Below are 18,125 nucleotides of genomic sequence, written 5' to 3'. Positions count from 1 at the left end.
AATATCGTTTTTTTCTGAGTATATTACACTAGTTATTTGCTCTTTCCCAGACCAAGGAAGACCAGAGATGATAAAGTTAACCTGTGTTAATCTTGACAAGCTAATGGAAAATTTCGCTCTACTGGAACAGGTAGCTAAGTGATAGCTAAGAACATGGCTATGTTTGTCTACAGTGTTTGGTTTATTAGCCTATTTTAGCTGTCACCTACTATTCAAATATGACGAGCACTTTTTTAAACGATATATTTGAATAGTTTGGTATATAGAGTTGCCAGTCACATTAGAATTATACAGTTAATTTTACTGTATTATAATTATAGCCTACTGTCCTATTCCTTTATTCTTGCCAAACAGAAAATTACAGAAATTAATGGCAAGAACAGCATTTTGGAGATCATGCTGGAGGATGCCAACAGAGTCTTGAAATTTTATTTGACCAAAGAGAAAAGTTTGATTGAGGGTGAGTTTCTTGATTAATTAAACCATGTGTTTCATTTTGTATCTATAGTTTTTCTAAATTTGATGGTCCTATAAGCAGTTCGTTTATGGTGTATGTCTCCCTCTGCTGGTAATTTTGTGAAATGACACTTTTCATGACAGCGTCATTATACACTCCATTATGTTTCCAGTTCAGGAAATGAAATCCTAAATTTTTAAACATTTACCAGTCATCTTAACTACTTTTATAGAATAGGGCCTCCAAACGATGACGGTTTCCCTGCCAGACCAGAGCAGCTGATAGAGAATGCAATCTTACCAGCTTCAGCCAAGTTTTGCATTTTGCTGGTGCATGGGCACCAACTGGGAATGGCCAGGTGTGGCACTTGCATTACTTTGGCCTAAGTGGATCCATATTTGATCTTGCAGTTTAATGTCATTGAAATGGACAGCAAATATCAACCAAAAATACCCAGAAATATATTTGGAAGCCAAAATAATCACATCAGGGGAGCACTCATGACCAACGTTCCCTGTTTGGTGACCTGTATCTAATAATCTATCACACTGGCCAAATAATATTTTGTCAGTGATCAGTAGGCCTAATTGCCTCAATTTAGTTGATCCAAATGGGTTTGAAAGTTATAGTGGTAATTATTATATATTAGGAGTGGAGACTTGGCCATACCTTAGTGTTTAGTGGATTGATGGTGATGGTGGATTGATGGTGACTACAGTTCATTTCCCACCCCACCTTAAATAGAGGATAAACCTAGTTCATCAAAAGATTAAGTATTAAAATAAAAAATGCTCTGTCACCTCATGTTGTGCGTGACTTAATTAAGTCAGATGGAATTCATAGCAACAACAATTATGAGATGATGATTGGATTGTGTCAGACCTACTGTCAAATATTATTTACAAATAATTCTTATATTAATTTGCATGGATTACCAGATGGGTGAGGTTTACCACATTCAGATGGTGTCAGGTAATTTGTCAACCACAGAAAAATATGCTGTACTCTTCAAAATGCTTTCTGGTGACTGTGTGAACTTTCTGACACTCTCTGTATTGTTTTATGTGGCAAAATGCACATAAATGGCACCTAAGGCAACTCAAACAAACCATTAAAAGTTGCAGATGGTATCTGACCAACCTCTATGTTGCAGAGAGAGACAGCATGCTAGTCACAGTGAACAGACTCCAGCAGACTCTCCAGGAGCAGTGTAACCTCAGAGGTAAGTTGTCTGTGTCACACAGTGTCAGGTCAGACTTTTAATAACTGCCTGGGAACAGAATAACAAATCCTTTGATATTTAAAATACTCACACTGCTCTTTGTCAGGAAGTAAGGATATGTAAGGAGTGTTTCCTTGGTACACATTTTGTAATGGTGTAACACCACAGTGAGAAAGGTACAACCACTGCTAGAGAAGATGTGAATTTAAAATACAACAATGTAGTCCCAATGATTAATGGTTTTATTATGAATAATATCCTAATAAGATTTTTCAGTGCTAGAATCATAACTGACCAAAACTAAAAACACCACTGTTACATAAAATTACAGAGGAAATTTTTGTTAGGATTTTTATTAGCCTCGTTTTTATCTTGTGACTACCCTAAGATTGTTTATATTGTAGTGGAGAATGAGAAGTTGAAGAACGATGTGGCAGAGCTGAAACAACAGAATGAGAGAACAGCAGAGGTGAGCACTGAAGCAGTGTAAACACTTAAATAATTTTTCGGACATCTTACTTATCACTAAAACTGAATTTGTTTTATCTAGCAATCAGCTGAATGCATCAGACTGATGTGATACTGGTCATAAAACAATGCATTTTTAAATAGAATTTTTTTTTTTAAGTATATTTCATCACGCTGTAGATTAAATTATTAACTTTTTGTTGATATTTGTACACGCCATTTGCACTTCAGAATCAGTATGCTCAGTTGATTTCCTCCATAAAAATGTCCATAAACTAGAAGAAATCCTGCATTCTTATTGTAAGAATCTTTTCTTTTAAACTTTTTAGTGACTTTCAAAACCTTAAAATTGATAACAATTCCCAAAATCTGTAAAGTACCAATGGGTATTATTTTTCAACATCCGGTCCTTGTATCAGTGATGTGGTCTGTGGCCTCTGTGTTGTCAGGAGCGAGGGGCTGAGGTGCAGAGGCTGGTTTCTGAGATGAGAGCAGAGGAAGAGAGACACAAGAGGGAGCTGCAGACTGCGAAACAGCAGTGCAGAAGTGAGGTGGAGGATTCCCACAAAGAAACCCTGAATCAGTGTAAGCCCCCGAGCCGTAGGACAGACACCAGGAGGGTGCCTCTCAGAAATATACTTGATACGCTGAGACAAAGGTGTTGATGCTATAACATATATGCTATAAGGGAATCAGAATAATTTTACTGATGTACAGGAGCTTGTCATGGCACTGGAGACATTATTTAAGTACACTATTTAAGTGGCATTTCTAGGTAGGAAGTCAAAATTTTCAAGTTGTAGTACAGTCTAATTTGGGTAGGACACAGGAAGCATACAGTGGTTCCTTAGGTGCAGTAGGACATCCCACAACACCTTGCAACTTCAAAGGAGAAGAATGAAACTTCCACAACATCAGCTAAAATGAATGGCGGATGGAAGCCCAACCTATGGCCATACAAAATTAAACACATCTAACATTTTCAATTCATTTTATGTGAAAATTGTCAATAGGGAATCATACTTCATTTTCTTCGTTTCTGGAATGCTGCTGAAATTACTTTTACCAGTTGCCAGTGTCCTGGTGTAATTTACAGCGATGAGGTCACTACTGCATCAGGCTTAGTTTGATGGTTGATAAATTAACTGGTAGCAGAGTATCCACTGTATACATAAAAACTACATTTTATATAAAAACTATATTTTTCATAGCCAACAACATTTTAATGCTGGTGTAACATTATCTGTAGTCACATGACGCTGCCTAGGAAGGCTTTCTATCTCAAACTATTTATTTCTCTGCTACTACCACAGACCGTGAACAATAAAAGTAACAGCTACTACAGTTAAACAAGGTACCTTATTAGGAAGGTTCCTACATAGGAATCAAGGAAGTAGGACGCTACCTCCTGAATGAGACAGAGCCACTGACAACTTTCACAGAACATATAGTGATATAGTGATATACAATGTTATACGTACAAAAGAACCCCTGCTGTTCTGAAGGGACAGTGCAGAGATGTTGAATAGACAGCAGATTATTTATCACTCTATAAATTAATATTTAACATTCACCCAGTATGTGCGTTCAGGCAGCATGGCATACTGTATGGTTGTAACTGTGGAGAAGGTATTGAGTGTCTAGTAATGTATTGCACCTGTGTACCATGAAACTGTTATACTGAATAGGTCATGCATGAGAGAAAGTTGTGAGAATTATAGAACATGGACAGAATTCCTGAAAAGTTGCATGGAGAAACCCCAGACTGGTCATATTTTGTCAATATATTATGACAATGAGATCACATTTTTTGTTTGTCATGATAAACCACCTGCACACTCCCATCAAAGCACCTCACATGACGACCATAACGACGCGTTGACATTACTCCACTAAAATGTTTTTTTATTGCTTGAAAAAACATCTTTGTGATAAACTCTACATATACTGAATGTTGCTTTATGACGTGTCTCGCTCATTGGCAGAGCAGGAAATTAATAAAAAATGTTTGGTTCAATGGCAACATCGAGTGGTGGAATCAAAAGTTTATTTGCCACGTTTACCATTTTACTAGCCTACTAGACATTTAGAGACATAAAATAGCTTTACCTGCCAAAGGCTGGTAGAACAGAAAACTGGTGTTGTTTTTTTCCTTGGCAGTGGAAGCTAAAGATGCCAAAGTGAAGAAGCTGCTGGAGAGAAAAGATCTCGATCTGGAGGAGATGAAGAAGAGGCTTAGGGACCAGGAGAGGGAGAGGCAGAGTGAACTCCTAAAGATACAGATGGAGGTATAGACTAATCACTATGCTTTACTCTCAAGAGTTGTGTTGGGAGCAGTCCAAACTTCTAGTTAAAAAAGATAAAGAAGAAAGGCCTGAACACAAGAAGTTAGATCTGCACTGATTTATTGTGGTGACATTTCAGTCTGTAAAAAAAAAAAAAATTATGTAGATGAGACAAGTATGACTGTAGATCCTGTTACTAAAAGTCTGTCTGTCTGTCTGTCTGTCTGTCTATCTATCTATCTATCTATCTATCTGAGCGCTCATTTACAGCTTTACAAGACTTATTGATGTTTTGTTCTGTATGCTAAAGACAACATCCGTTACTGTTTTGTCAGTTTGGTGCGAAGCTAACCAGAGTTCAGAGTACAGCACAGTGGAGTCAACAGCAGCAGCAGCAGCAGCAAGGCTCCAGCTTTCTGCCCCAGAGCGTCTTCAGGAGGGTGAGCTCTCTCTCTCTCTCTCTCTCTCTCTCTCTCCTTCTCTCTCTCTCCCTCTCTCTCTCTCTCTCTCCCTCTCTCTCTCTCTCTCTCTCTCTCTCTCTCTCTCTCTTTCTCTTTCTCCAATGGACTACAAATTACCAGTTACTAGTTGCAATCATTAAAAAAAAGCACAGGTTTCCTCCTCCATGATGATGAATGTATGAATCAATGAATGCTTGCATAAATTAATGAATGTCTGACTGAACGCCTGCATAAATGAATTAATGAATGAATGAATGTTTAGTTTTATAGTTTATTATTATCAGGTTTATTATTATTGCATGTTGTGAGAAGTGTTGTATGTTTTCTTTTTATTGCTCTCCACACAACACAAGTTGTGCTTGTGTTTGTCTCTGTGTGTGTGAGTCTGTCTGTGTGTGTGTGTGTATTTGTCTGTGTATGTGTGTGTGCGTGTCTGTGTCAGCGTCTTTAACTCTGCGTGTCTGGATTAACTGTGCATGTGTGCCCTCAGAAGCTGCAGTTTTTCCAGGAGGAGAAGAACAAGGAGATTGTGGCTCTGCGTCAGAGAATCAAAGAATTGGAGGAGTCCCAGCACGCCAGTGGCCTCGCTGACACCCGCCTTAAGAAGAGAAAGATCTAACTGTCGTTTACAGGCTTGCAATCCTTACGAGCCAATGCCTTTGTCAGTCTTAAGCCAAGGTGTGAGCTGCTCTGTGGGCTTATCGAACTCGTGGCAAGTGGTTTCCCAGAAGGCAGAAGTTATCTAGGTGTTTTGAAAGAGTTTTTCCAGTATGCAGTTTTTGTTTTTCAAATACATTGTGTGCAAGCGAAAAGATCAATTCTCAGACTCTTGGAATTTGAATTTGAATTCCTTCCCATTACAGAATATTTATTCAATTATAGTACTTCATGTGTATTGTCATCCTTCACTAGATTTGCAGTATCATTGCCTGTGGATAGGGGGTCTATGGGTTGCTACAGGTGACCAGTGAAGAAGAAGATAGGCTGCATAGATAGTAGCACAGGTCCCCTGCACATGGGTATTATTCCTGTCTAAGGCCTTAATCTAATCAGACGCCTGCATGGGAGGCATTGACGTAGAGGTTGGGGAAATGTAGTGAGTCAGATAGCTGGAAGGCCAATCCATTCAAGGAATGAATCCTGTTTGTCTTTCCATTCAAAGGAAAAATCAATTAATTGGCTACCAGTTGGCCTGTTTTGTTGCATTCCATGAAGTCAAACCCCTGAGAATTTGCAAAAGTAGAACACCTGAACTGTACGCCTACCCATGATTTGAGGCCAGGAAATCCCATAGTGGATGTTTAGGAAAGAAAAGGCAGAAAGTAGCTATAGTTACAACTACTTTAGTTAATGCGATTGACTAGATTTTTTAGAAAAGCTCTGCTTTTCTGAGTACTTTTGAAATTCTGCACTTTTGATTCTACCTGAGTAATTTAGAAGCTTTTATTCAAGTTTAAATTTTTAACATGAGAGTAGTGAGTGCAATGAGATCAAGCAGTCATTCTGGACTTAACCCTCCCATGCTTAATACTACTGCTTTGTTGATATGAGCTAAATACCATGATCCATTCCCGTGATTGATTATGCAACAATATTTGGGGAATTAGATGCTATATCCTACACATACAACACTATCATTACACAAAATGAAGCTGATCCATATGTATTCCCATAGTTGCCTGGATATCATGTTACTGTACATTGTAGCTACTGTAGCAAGTGTCCTTCTGCAAGACCTCTACCTCACAGGGACAGCACACCTGAATTGAAGTGGCCCAGTTTGACATTGTTGATCTCATGCTTTGTAATCCCTTTATCTGTGCTGCTCTGCCTGTGTCTAAGGGGGACAGAGAGTGCTAATCTCTCTGGGAACATTAGATAATTACATTGCATAACATCTGATCTTCACCAGAGCTCAGTGCACAACTAGGAGATCGACCTTGCATCGCACAGAAACAGCCCCATGCACTTGCACAGGCGTTCTCCTGATGCATCATAACCTACAGATCAAAGCATCATAATCGTCAAATATAATTCATCTACATGCATGTGTGTTGTATGGTGCGTCTTTTGGCCTCATATCTTCCCCACTGCATTGATGTTAGCTGTTTGAAGGGATTGGGACAGACCTAAATAAAGCCAGGATTAGAGATCATGACACCACCTTGATCCCTAATCTGTGGGAGAAGACAGAGGAGCATGGAGAGATGGGTGAGGAGGCGTGGCCAGGGAAGCCTAACTGTCTGTCCAGTTACTCATAGCACAGACCGCTGCCCCCCAGGTTCCTGGCCAGCAATGTTGTATTTTCCAGCGGGAAGAGAGGGAGACTGAGCTAAAGGCAAAGATACACCATGATTATACCGTTCTTGCTCCCTGCGACGCTACATTCTCAAATAATTTAAGCATATTGATACAAAATGGTGGCATGTCATTGAAGAGGATCTGTTTTTCTGTGTCCTACTGGGATTTTTAGTATTATTAGTTACCATGGATTCTTCGGCTGCGTTTCAATGCAGAGCAACAATTTGGAAACTTGGTAAGAAAATTTAAATCTTATTTGTTATTTAAGTGAATAAAATTGTTGATCCTGTTTTGCAAAATTTCTCCCACCTTCCTGCAAATGTTGCAGTGTTATGAGTGCAGATGTATTGCTTCCAGTTTGTAGCCTGTGGCATCTATTTGTTGCAATGCTGAAAAGTCATGAAGGGTTTCATTCTGAAACACTCAATTTACCTGATGTTGATTGCTCAATGTTAATAAAGAAACATATTATTGCATTCACTAACATTTTAGTATAGAGAGCTAATATTAGTAATTAGTTCCCTAATATTAGAAGGTGTCACATATTTCAAATACTGGATAGCTCATTACGTAAAGAAATTCTTTATACATTATTAGTGTTAGCCAGTATACATTTCTTACAGATCAGCTTTACTGTACATCTTGAACTCTGTATTTGACAATGACAATATCGCTTCTGGTCTCACAAGCAAAACTTTTTTTTTTTTTGCTTTTTACTTCTGCTTGAGTTATTTCCTGCGTATTTATACCTGAGTTTTTTTAGTATTCTTATTTTAATAGTGATTATACTCTGATGTGACATTTGCAGTAGAGCAATCATTCTGCCTCCCGTACTGTAAGTCAGTGGTTCTCAACCTGGGGGTCGGGGCCTCCCAGGGAGTTGCTAGATCATTTTTGGGAAAAAAGCATATTTCTACTTTGCAAGTCTATTATCATGTCTATTTATTTTTTCAGATTTTTCTCTCATTTTTGCTTTTTTTCTATTGTGAAATACTGCATAGCTTTCAGCCTCTATGCCTCCTCTGATAATGAATCAAATGAAACAATCTGAAAAGGGAAAATCATTCTTTGGTTTAACTCTGAATCCTTGTGACGGGGGTCGCGAGTAGGCATCGATTCATTTCAAAGTTGAGGTTGAGAACCACTGCTGTAAGTGATACTGTAGCTTTAAAGATATGAGTTACCAACGAACTATTCCCAAACTGTGAGTTGACAATAACCCATCAAAATTATTTTTGAAGATGACACCATCCCCAGCCTGCTGTAGAGATGCCAGGAGGCCAGTACCAGGTGACGAGCACCAAGCTCCACCACAGCTTCTACAGCCTGACGGACAGCTCCGAGGCCGACCTTGAGGATGACGAGCTGGACGCCCCGCTGCGCCCCACTCCCCTGCAGAAGCTCACCCAAGACATGTGCAAAGACGAGAAGACCATCAAGGAGCTGATCATAGGCCGCAGGGTGGGCTTCTACAAGGTCCGCGGCGAGATCGGCTATGGCACCTTCTCCCGGGTTAAAATGGCCTTCCACGCCCTAACCAGAGGTAGGGGGATTAAACTGTGCCAGATTTCTGTCATTGCTTCTCCCTGAAACAAGGAAAGTTAACATGTTTTCCCACAACAAGGCACCACTCCCTCCAGACTGTGTCTTACTCTTCCCAACTGATGTGTGATGTCTCCCTGTCCCATGCATCTACCATATCATCCCATATCATCCATCTCCCTCCCAGACAAGGTGGCCCTGAAGGTGCTGGATAAGACCAGGCTGGATATGCAGGCCCATCGTCTGCTGTCCAGGGAGATTTCGAGCATGGAGAACCTGCAGCACCCCAACGTGGTCCGTCTGTACGAGGTCGTGGACACGCCCTGCCGTCTCTATCTGGTGCTGGAGTACGCAGGAGGCGGGGACCTCCACACCAGGATCTGCAATGATGGCAAACTGTCTGACAACAACAGCAAGATCACCTTCGCCCAGATCCTTTCTGCCATCAAATATTTGGTTAGTGTAGTAGAATTTTATTTGTTTATTTATCATGGTTAGTCACGTTGAAATCAACGATTTCCAAGGGAGACCTGGCTAAGACAGCAGCAGCATTTAGTTGCAGAAAGGAAAAATAAAACACTAAAAGGAGGAGGAAAAGAAAGGGAGAGAGAGAGCGAACGAGAGAAAGAGATAGGAGCAAGACTTGAAATGGTATCACAGTTAGAAAACAATCACCATAATCAAAATATTAACAATTTCCAGCAGATAGTTCACATTGGAGAAAAAAGTGGAGAGAAAAAAACTATTAACAGATTCAAAGTAGCCTATATTAAAACTCATGCTAGGATGTCATATACTGTCATTCATTATATCAAGAGTTCAGTTGATAAATTTTAACATTAGAAAACATTTATTTAATCCAAAGAAAACAGAATAAAAGTGTTGGGGAACCTACATTCCTAGGCTGAAAGGTGTAATGTCCAATGTCTGAATTAGTTGAACAGGCATTGCAGCGGTGTAAAAGTGGGGGGAAAAAACTGCTTAGGTAATAATAAAAAGCATGGTAAATAGTACTGACTGTAGGAAAGTTTACAGGAAGTATTGGATGGTGAAGAGGGGTCTAGAGAATGTGTGGGTTTGTAGAGCTTGAGTCTTAAGAGGGCTGCTTAGGTAAGAGTGACGGCTTTTGAAAAGAAGCTGCTGAAGTGATCTTGTCTTAATGGATCGGTACTGTCTTCCAGAGTAAAGCTTTTGGATCAGATAGTTGTCTTGATGCACAAATTTGGTGGCAAACCATCTTGCCCTCTTCTTTGCCCTTAATGGGGCGCAGCCTCCAAAGCAACAAAGCTAGAAGAGGGTTAAAGTGGCACCACAGGCAGATTCAGATTTGGGCTTCTTGGTTGTTAAATTAGTTTTATGCCATAAATACATTCTATTGATTAACAATGGTTAGTTTCTATGGAATATTACCTTGCTTGTGTACTTACTTACCTGCCATATTTGCAATAAAATGGCAAGGCGAAACCTCAGATTTGTTACCTATTTAGAAATACCAAACCAACTCATGTTTTGGTGTGTGCAGCACAACAACAACATCATCCACCGGGACCTGAAGGCGGAGAATGTTCTGTTCACCAGCAGTGCCTGTGTGAAGGTAGCCGACTTTGGATTCAGCACCCGCGTCTCAAACCGCAATGACGCCCTGGACACCTTCTGCGGCTCCCCCCCCTACGCCGCCCCGGAGCTCTTCAGGGACGAGTGCTACATGGGACCGCCAGTGGATGTGTGGGCCATGGGGGTCCTGCTGTTCTTCATGGTGACTGGCACCATGCCGTTCCGCGCCGAAACCATGGGTAAGCTGCGGCGCTGCATCCTGGAGGGCGCCTACACCGTCCCGCCCTGGGTGCCCGGCCCCTGCCAGAGGCTCATCAAAGGCATCCTGAAGACGGCACCTAAGGAGCGTTACGCAGTGGACCAAATGCTGGGCTGTGACTGGCTCTTGCCCGTGGAGTTTCCCTGGTCGCTGGAAGTTCCTGATCCACCGAGCCCTCTCCGCCTGCTGGACTCAGAGAGCGGGGAACTGGAGGATGAAGAGGAGGAGGTCCGGGCCTCTTTGGAGGAGCTGGGATTCACCATGGAGCACATACGGAACAATCAGCCCAAGGACAGCCGGAACCCTGTCACCGGGGTTTGCTGCATCCTCCTACACCGGGCCCAGAAGAGGAGGGGCTGCGACACTGTGCCGGTGGTTAGAGGCATGGTGCGAGACCCCAAGAGGGAGGGGCTCCGAGCCTACAGGGGCCTCAGACACACCTCCAAGTTCTGTGTGCTTTCATAATAGACTATTAAGAGATGCATCATCACAGTTTTTTCTTACAGGACTATTTTATACCAACATTTAACTATTATTTTTAGCAGTAGTGGTATTTATTTACTGTGGCTGGGGAGAAACTGACTTCTTCCTATGTGTTTTGCAAAAAAATAGTGTTTATTTAGTTTGTGCTAAGTTTCTGCTACTTTGTAGTTTTTGATAAATTATTATTTATTCCTACTAATGCATCTTTTCATGTTTTTAAGAATAGCCTATGGTATTTGTATGAAAGTGCCTCATGAAATTGCATTTTGGGGGGGGTGTAAGCAAAAGTAAAAGTAGCTTTATTTTGAAAGCTGATACATAAATTGCATGTAAATTGTAAACTTTTGTTAATGGCCTGAGTGAGTCTATATATCCCTGCAAAATGTAATGTTTCTTGGCTCTGAGGTGTAAAGTTGCAGCTAATTTTAACTTTTCATTCCTTTTACAAAAAGGGTTTTGGGGGAAACAGCTTAAGGGGTTCTACAGTAAAAAGCTTAGACTCACTTAAACCCATTCTGTCTCTCTAAATGACTTTCCTACTACTTATGAAATACTGAATAAAGTGTAAGAAAACTGATGAGTCACGCAATTTCATTGTTAAACGCAAAGCAGGTGGCTGCTGCACCCAAACAGAGCTGATGCTTGTGCAGCCTTCTTTGTGGTGTGTGTTTACCAAAGTTTCACTAGTGCCTGTGAGACTGCAAGTAAATAATAGCCCAACAGCAGCTGGCAGAACACCAGATGATATGCAGGACCTTTTTCTACAACCGGCCCAAACCGGCCAAACCCAGCCCCTCTGGCACTGAAAGCTGCACCCCAGCTCCTCCCCGCCCGACCCCCACCTACAGAAAGCGGCAGATGGCGCGGCGTGGCTGCGGAGACATCTGCAGGCCAGACAATAGGCGCTCTGTGCGGACCGCTGGATTTGACAGCCGAGCGCTCCGCTATTGTGCGCTGCCCATACACATGCAGATGAGCGCCTGGAGGAGGGAGGGACCGGAGTTTTACTGCAGGGACAACAGCGACCAGATGACAGACCTTAGCGCCTTCTATGCAAATTTGCCGAGTTTTAAACTTTTGTTAGTTTCATACCCCCCCAACCCCGCCCCACCTCCACCAAAAACGCAGGCACGCACACACACACACACACACACACACACACTAACATGCCCTAATTCCAGCCAAAGCCAGCCCAGTCCAAACTTTGTAGAACTCTATAAGTGAAAACACAAAACACCAACAATATATATTCTTTTTTGTTTTATTGAAGTATTATACAATTTCCAACAATTCTAAAGTGAAACCTTTAGAAAGTTGTACATTAGTATCTTATAGTCTTTCCAACATTGTTCCAACACAAGCAAAACCTCTAAAATCAAATCTTTAGAGGGAGGCTATGAGCTGATATCTTGTTAGCTGTTCTTTTTTTGTCTTCAGTACATAATGAAATGTTCTAAAGTTAAACCTTTGGAGCATTACAACTGAACATTTTTTTTTTATTATTTTTTTTTTTACAATTTTCAACATTAAGTTAGTATTAATTTAGTCATTATTACATGTCTAAAGTGAAACCTTTAGAGAACAGTCTCTTTTCAATATTATTATTTTTTTTCCTCATTGTTACATTTCTAAAGTGAAACCTTTAGAGAATATTCTTTTTTTCCAATAGTTTTTTAAAATATTTTTTTGTCATCGTTAAATTTCTAAAGTGAAACCTTTAGAGAATTAAGACAATTCTGGAAAGTGGGAAACATATCCGCTGATTGCAACTGTTGTCATGTTGCTCAGCAAGAGGACATTTTAAAAAGTCCCTTTTTAAGAATGCCTCTTTCTCAGCACCGCTTCTTCTCCTGCTGCGCGTGCTTCAAGGTGCGACATTTTGCTCTGTGGACCACAGGATGCAGAATTCGCTTCTCCTTTCTCTCCAAACCTCATCCGCACAAAGAATGAGGGTCGATGTGTCGCCCTTGTGGCATACCTGACCTCATTCACATAAAGAATGAGAGTCATCTTGGCATGGACGGGACAAGAAGCGACGGTCACGGGGGCCCCTCGGGCCGGCGCCGTGCTGCCTGGACGGAATTCTCCTCAGGAGTATCCAGGGATGAGTAGAAACAGTGTCATCCTGTTCAGAGGATGAGTATTTCCGTAGAAGAAGGTTTACAGCATCTCAGAAGAGAGGAGTAAAGTCCAGATCAGCGCTCAGGGAGGGTGATCTCAGGAACCCAGTCGTTCAGACTGCGGCTCTCCTCACAGAACAGGTGCAGCTTCTCCAGAGCGGGGTCCTCCCAGGAACCATCGGCTGGGTTCTGTAGAAACAAGCAGGAAGGGCCTTTAGTCACAAGCAAACCAAACACTTTCTGCTCAAATGTATCACATGGTCTTGTAAAATGCTTTGGTAGGATAGAGGCTGACTGGATCTGCTCTACATACCGTGATGAGGACGCAGTGGGCATCATCAAGCTGCTCAGCCTTGTCACCAACAATCTCAGCCAGGCGCTGCATGTCGCTCACTCTGACGATGCTGATGTCGTTGTCAAAGCAGAAGGACTGGATGAGGGTGAAGTGGATCTGCAGAGCGATGTCACACTCAAACTCCTCATCCACGGCCAGGACGCAGAAAGACACACTATCCGGATCACTGTGGAGACAATAAAAAAACTCAGTGAGCACACATTCAAAATTATCCAAATTAACCAGTATGATAGATGGAAATGCAGTAGATATCAGCAGCTGAGAGGCTCATACTTACAGATTCATAACTTTAGCGGACTCGTAGACGCCGACGGTGAGGCAGTCGTTGTCTTTAGCGGAGATCAGGACCTCTTCCAGGGCTTTGCCGGTGGACTGGACCCTCTCGGCGGGTTTCTGGATAAGAACTTCCTCAAGAGTCATGATGATGAGCTAAAATATTCCGCAAGGGAGCTTTAGAGAGTTTGTGTTGTCGGAGAGTAAATCCGAAAAGCAGAGTGCCTTAAAACGTGGAGCGTCCCCTTTTTATACTCTCCAGCTCGTGCGGCCCAGTGAAAGCGCTGCGCTCTGATTGGCTGAGCTGAATGGTGTATTGGTATGATAATGCTATTGTCACACTCCGGCTCGTGGCAGATTGATAGGGGTCATCGAGCCACGTTCTCCCTCTGAGCCAGGCTTAGGCGTGCGCTTTAACTAAAAATAATTTCATTTCAAAAGTTTCACTACTCTGTTGTTCTGTTGTTGTCATCTGCAACTTAGGAAAAACACAGTAAAAGATTCAAATTGCATATATTTATGTTAAACAGTAATTAAACTTTAAATTAAATTTTAGAAGTTTTAGTTTTAGAAACTCTCAAAGTAGATTACAGATAGCCATCTTGTCATTTTCGGAATGGCAAAGACAAATGTTCACTTAGATATAGACTATGTGTAGCCCCTGCAGGAGCTTCAAGAATTTATCAATTAAAAAATATAAACCATGCATAATGAAAACAAAAAAATTGCAATCTAGTTTTTGGTGAAAGTGAGTGTTTAAACAGTAACATGGAGAAAGTGTGCAGAAGGCGTCCCAACCCCCCTGTCCCCCACCCGAGACAGAGAAAGGGCAGGTGGATGATGCCATCTGTAGGACTAGAGGCTGGCTAAAACGGCCCCATTGTGCGCGCAGAAGCCTCTATTATCATGGTCCCCATACAAATGCAAATGACTAGCGCGTGCCAGAACGCTGTGCGTGCCGCACAATCTGCACTGCTGGCCCATGTGTACCACGTGGCCATCAGCTGTCCAAAAACCCTTGCTTGGTTTTTATTTATTTACTCTAGGGAACAGGGGCCACATGGACGGAATTTTATACAGGCAAAACTATTTTTCCAAGTTTCCAAAAAGTTACTTACTTGGTTTGGTGTTAAATGTATAAGATTCACTACTTCTATAGGCCTATTCTATTTTCATGATTTCGAGTAAGAGTAAAAATTTAACACGATTTAACACGAAGCTATCTTTCTATCATTCATTTTCGTGGTTGTGACCAATACGCACAACTTTTACGCACGGCTCAATTTCGCATTCATTTTGACTGTTCAACTGATTGGGCAGTTTCTGTCTATACAGCTTATGCCCATTTGATTAGTAAGGTGCATAATAACTAAAGAGACATCTTGCATCAGGTCTGGCGTGCTGCTACTGCTGCGTAAATAAAGGGGGTTGGAGTAGGGAGGTTGTGTGGGCGACACAGGTTGGCGGTGATTGATTCAGCACCATTGTTCTGTGGATAGCAGAGCGGCAGATGGAGAACTGTCGCTATGAGGACCCCCTCCCCTAACCCAGGTCAACCCCGACCGTAGGGCGCGCCGCTCCTTTGTCTACAAGTCTCTGCACTCGCTGGCCTGTTGTCTGTGTTTTGATTCAATTTAAATGCGAAAGAAGACAGCTCATGGTCTAAACTCATGACTAAGTATCGCAGTATATGTGTTATCTCAAAAACATGCCACAGATAGGGCTGCAGACTTGTAATGACAGATAAAATCACGTTCAGTTTGAGTTGTAAACAGTTGTAAGAATGCTGAAAATGTGTTTTGTTATACAACAAGAATCCCTTATCTGGAACTCACTGCAGAAGCACAAGAGGCAGAATACCAGAATAGCTGTCAGTTGTTTATTTTCGGGCTATCGCTCCTTGTGCAACGCTGACGCTGCACAGTGATCTCAACTTTGAATGTCGGTCTGCATGCTGCAAAGTTTACAAATATTGGAGCAGCATATCAGCTGGCCAAGAGGCTTTGGACCAAAGTTTGATCCAGCTGATAGGGTCTCAGACACTGGGCTATTTTAGGAAGGATCAACTTGCATGGCAACAGGACTGGCGCGTGCAAATCGATACCGACCTATTGTTGCTGAAGCACATCTGCCGGACGGGGCCCCTCCCAGCAGTGCGCGACAGGTGTTGGTGGCCAGGCCCCTCTCTGGTGACCTACGGCAATTGAGCAAAGCCCTAAGCCTCTTTGTGCAGATGCAAATTATCTAAAGCTGCATAATAACTCAAAGTTTCTTAATGTATGGCTTGCCGTGTGTCCAAACATGACTGTCTTACCAACTAAACACTTGGGGAGAGGGAAGATAAGCGAGCGCTCTAGTAGATACAGATAAAACTATATTTATAGCATACATGCTTTTCGTGACCAAAGCAATCTATTTAAGCAGTAAAACAGGGATCAATCTAGTCGAACTTGAGTGTAATTTTAGTAAAGGTCTGCGTCGGGAGCCTGCTAAACTTGGAGAATAAAATCATATTTGCAGTGGAATGAATAGCTGCATCGCTTGCGGCCATTGCGCACAGCAGGTGCTGACTTATTGTGCAGCAGTTTCCATTGTCGACCCTTCACCTTCCCCCACGGACAGATGGTATCTTCTGGTTGCTATGGAGAGTGATGCAGTATAGAGATAAAGCATGCAGGCATCTCCAGATGCCACGCGCCTCAAGTGAGGCCTTGCTTTACGCATGCAAAGCAGCGGCGCGTGCCACTGTCTAATCTGATCCACAAAAACAGCTTATCCAGTGAAATTGGTAATAAGTTGGAAGTCAACCTGATATACAGTGAAATTAAAATCGTGCATACCGTACCATGATAACGGAAAATACTGTTTTATTATAATAGCAATGCCTCACCGATTAGGGTGCAGAATTTTCGAGCCTTTATTGGTGCATAACTTCATCATTTTTGACCGTTTGGATCTGGGATTTCTACGCCCTTGTAACGGGATACAATTTGGCAAGTGAACGCTCTGCAAAAGTTATATCATTTCATACGAGGTATAGGCTTCAACATTTCCTAGGGAAATTATTTGCCAGTGATTGCCTTCCAAATCTACCACAACTTTGAGGACACGAGTCTAGGCTTTATGTGCGGTTTAATTATTCCTGTAAATTGACGGCATCAGATAAAAGGTCACAGAGTTTTGCATTTGATCCATTCAATCAAAACTGCCCCCGACCTTTCCAACTTTTCTCTATAGGCACGCGCCCATGAGGGGGGGCGGGGGGGGGGGGGGGGGGGGGGGGGGGCATTGTCCGCAAACAGCCAATCACAGAGCGCGCGTGTGCCGGCTCTCCACTATAAATACTGGCAAGTTCTTAGAACCAGCACAAACAACTCTTCTCTTGGATTTCTATCCACACCTGCTGAAGCTCAGATCCCAGACTTTGAACTAACTTCAAGATGCAGTCTCCTGGCAAATCTCTGAAAGAAGCTCTGCTCTCTGCTCAGAGCGAGGATCGCCTTACTGTTGGAGTCTATGAGAGTGCCAAAATAATGACTGAGTAAGTAAAAAAATCTTCATGAAAAATGACTTGTGACATGCTCTCAGAATAGCCTACTTGATCACTGTATGTGAGCAGCAGCTAACAGACTTGACTCTTTTCTGTCCACAGTGATCTGGATAGTGTGTCTTTCTGCATCCTGGCCGTGGATGAGGAGTTTGAGTGTGACATCGCTCTGCAGATCCACTTCACCCTCATCCAGTCCTTCTGCTTTGACAACGACATCAGCATCGTCAGAGTGAGCGACATGCAGCGCCTGGCTGAGATTGTTGGTGACAAGGCTGAGCAGCTTGATGATGCCCACTGCGTCCTCATCACGGTATGTAGAGCAGATCCAGTCAGCCTCTATCCTACCAAAGCATTTTACAAGACCATGTGATACATTTGAGCAGAAAGTGTTTGGTTTGCTTGTGACTAAAGGCCCTTCCTGCTTGTTTCTACAGAACCCAGCCGATGGTTCCTGGGAGGACCCCGCTCTGGAGAAGCTGCACCTGTTCTGTGAGGAGAGCCGCAGTCTGAACGACTGGGTTCCTGAGATCACCCTCCCTGAGCGCTGATCTGGACTTTACTCCTCTCTTCTGAGATGCTGTAAACCTTCTTCTACGGAAATACTCATCCTCTGAACAGGATGACACTGTTTCTACTCATCCCTGGATACTCCTGAGGAGAATTCCGTCCAGGCAGCACGGCGCCGGCCCGAGGGGCCCCCGTGACCGTCGCTTCTTGTCCCGTCCATGCCAAGATGACTCTCATTCTTTATGTGAATGAGGTCAGGTATGCCACAAGGGCGACACATCGACCCTC

The 18,125-nt window shown here is 42.5% G+C and overlaps 4 protein-coding genes across 5 annotated transcripts; 3 read left to right on the top strand and 1 right to left on the bottom strand.

The window, feature by feature from the left end:
• Positions 1–67: 67 nt before the first annotated feature.
• Positions 68–5,512, top strand: ccdc152 (coiled-coil domain containing 152). Its single transcript, XM_071913837.2, has 8 exons — positions 68–130; positions 355–460; positions 1,611–1,679; positions 2,084–2,148; positions 2,597–2,732; positions 4,308–4,435; positions 4,768–4,872; positions 5,384–5,512. The coding sequence occupies exons 1-8, from the start codon at positions 68–70 to the stop codon at positions 5,510–5,512; spliced, it is 801 nt and encodes a 266-aa protein (XP_071769938.2).
• A 2,951-nt stretch (positions 5,513–8,463) lies between these two features.
• Positions 8,464–11,014, top strand: nim1kb (NIM1 serine/threonine protein kinase). The gene is made up of 3 exons (XM_071913854.2): positions 8,464–8,737; positions 8,924–9,192; positions 10,259–11,014. The coding sequence occupies exons 1-3, from the start codon at positions 8,464–8,466 to the stop codon at positions 11,012–11,014; spliced, it is 1,299 nt and encodes a 432-aa protein (XP_071769955.2).
• A 2,213-nt stretch (positions 11,015–13,227) lies between these two features.
• LOC139923124 (growth arrest and DNA damage-inducible protein GADD45 gamma) lies at positions 13,228–13,978 on the bottom strand. Its single transcript, XM_071913843.1, has 3 exons — positions 13,785–13,978; positions 13,466–13,673; positions 13,228–13,341 (listed from the first exon to the last, which is right to left on the bottom strand). Exons 1-3 carry the CDS (start codon positions 13,925–13,927, stop codon positions 13,228–13,230), a joined length of 465 nt encoding a protein of 154 aa, XP_071769944.1. The 5' UTR covers positions 13,928–13,978.
• Positions 13,979–15,481: 1,503 nt separating this feature from the next.
• Positions 15,482–17,878, top strand: LOC139923127 (growth arrest and DNA damage-inducible protein GADD45 gamma-like). 2 transcript variants are annotated; one of them, XM_071913847.2, is made up of 4 exons: positions 15,482–15,502; positions 17,221–17,321; positions 17,433–17,640; positions 17,765–17,878. In XM_071913847.2, the coding sequence occupies exons 2-4, from the start codon at positions 17,221–17,223 to the stop codon at positions 17,876–17,878; spliced, it is 423 nt and encodes a 140-aa protein (XP_071769948.2). In that variant the 5' UTR covers positions 15,482–15,502. The 2 variants fall into 2 exon arrangements, with proteins under 2 accessions (XP_071769948.2, XP_071769949.2); XM_071913848.2 differs by lacking the exon at positions 15,482–15,502 and having other exon boundaries at positions 17,215–17,321.
• Positions 17,879–18,125: the final 247 nt, after the last annotated feature.

This window comes from Centroberyx gerrardi, chromosome 2 (genome assembly GCF_048128805.1).
Source record: "Centroberyx gerrardi isolate f3 chromosome 2, fCenGer3.hap1.cur.20231027, whole genome shotgun sequence".
Taxonomy (NCBI): domain Eukaryota; kingdom Metazoa; phylum Chordata; class Actinopteri; order Beryciformes; family Berycidae; genus Centroberyx; species Centroberyx gerrardi.
This window is presented reverse-complemented; position numbering and strand designations above follow the sequence as displayed.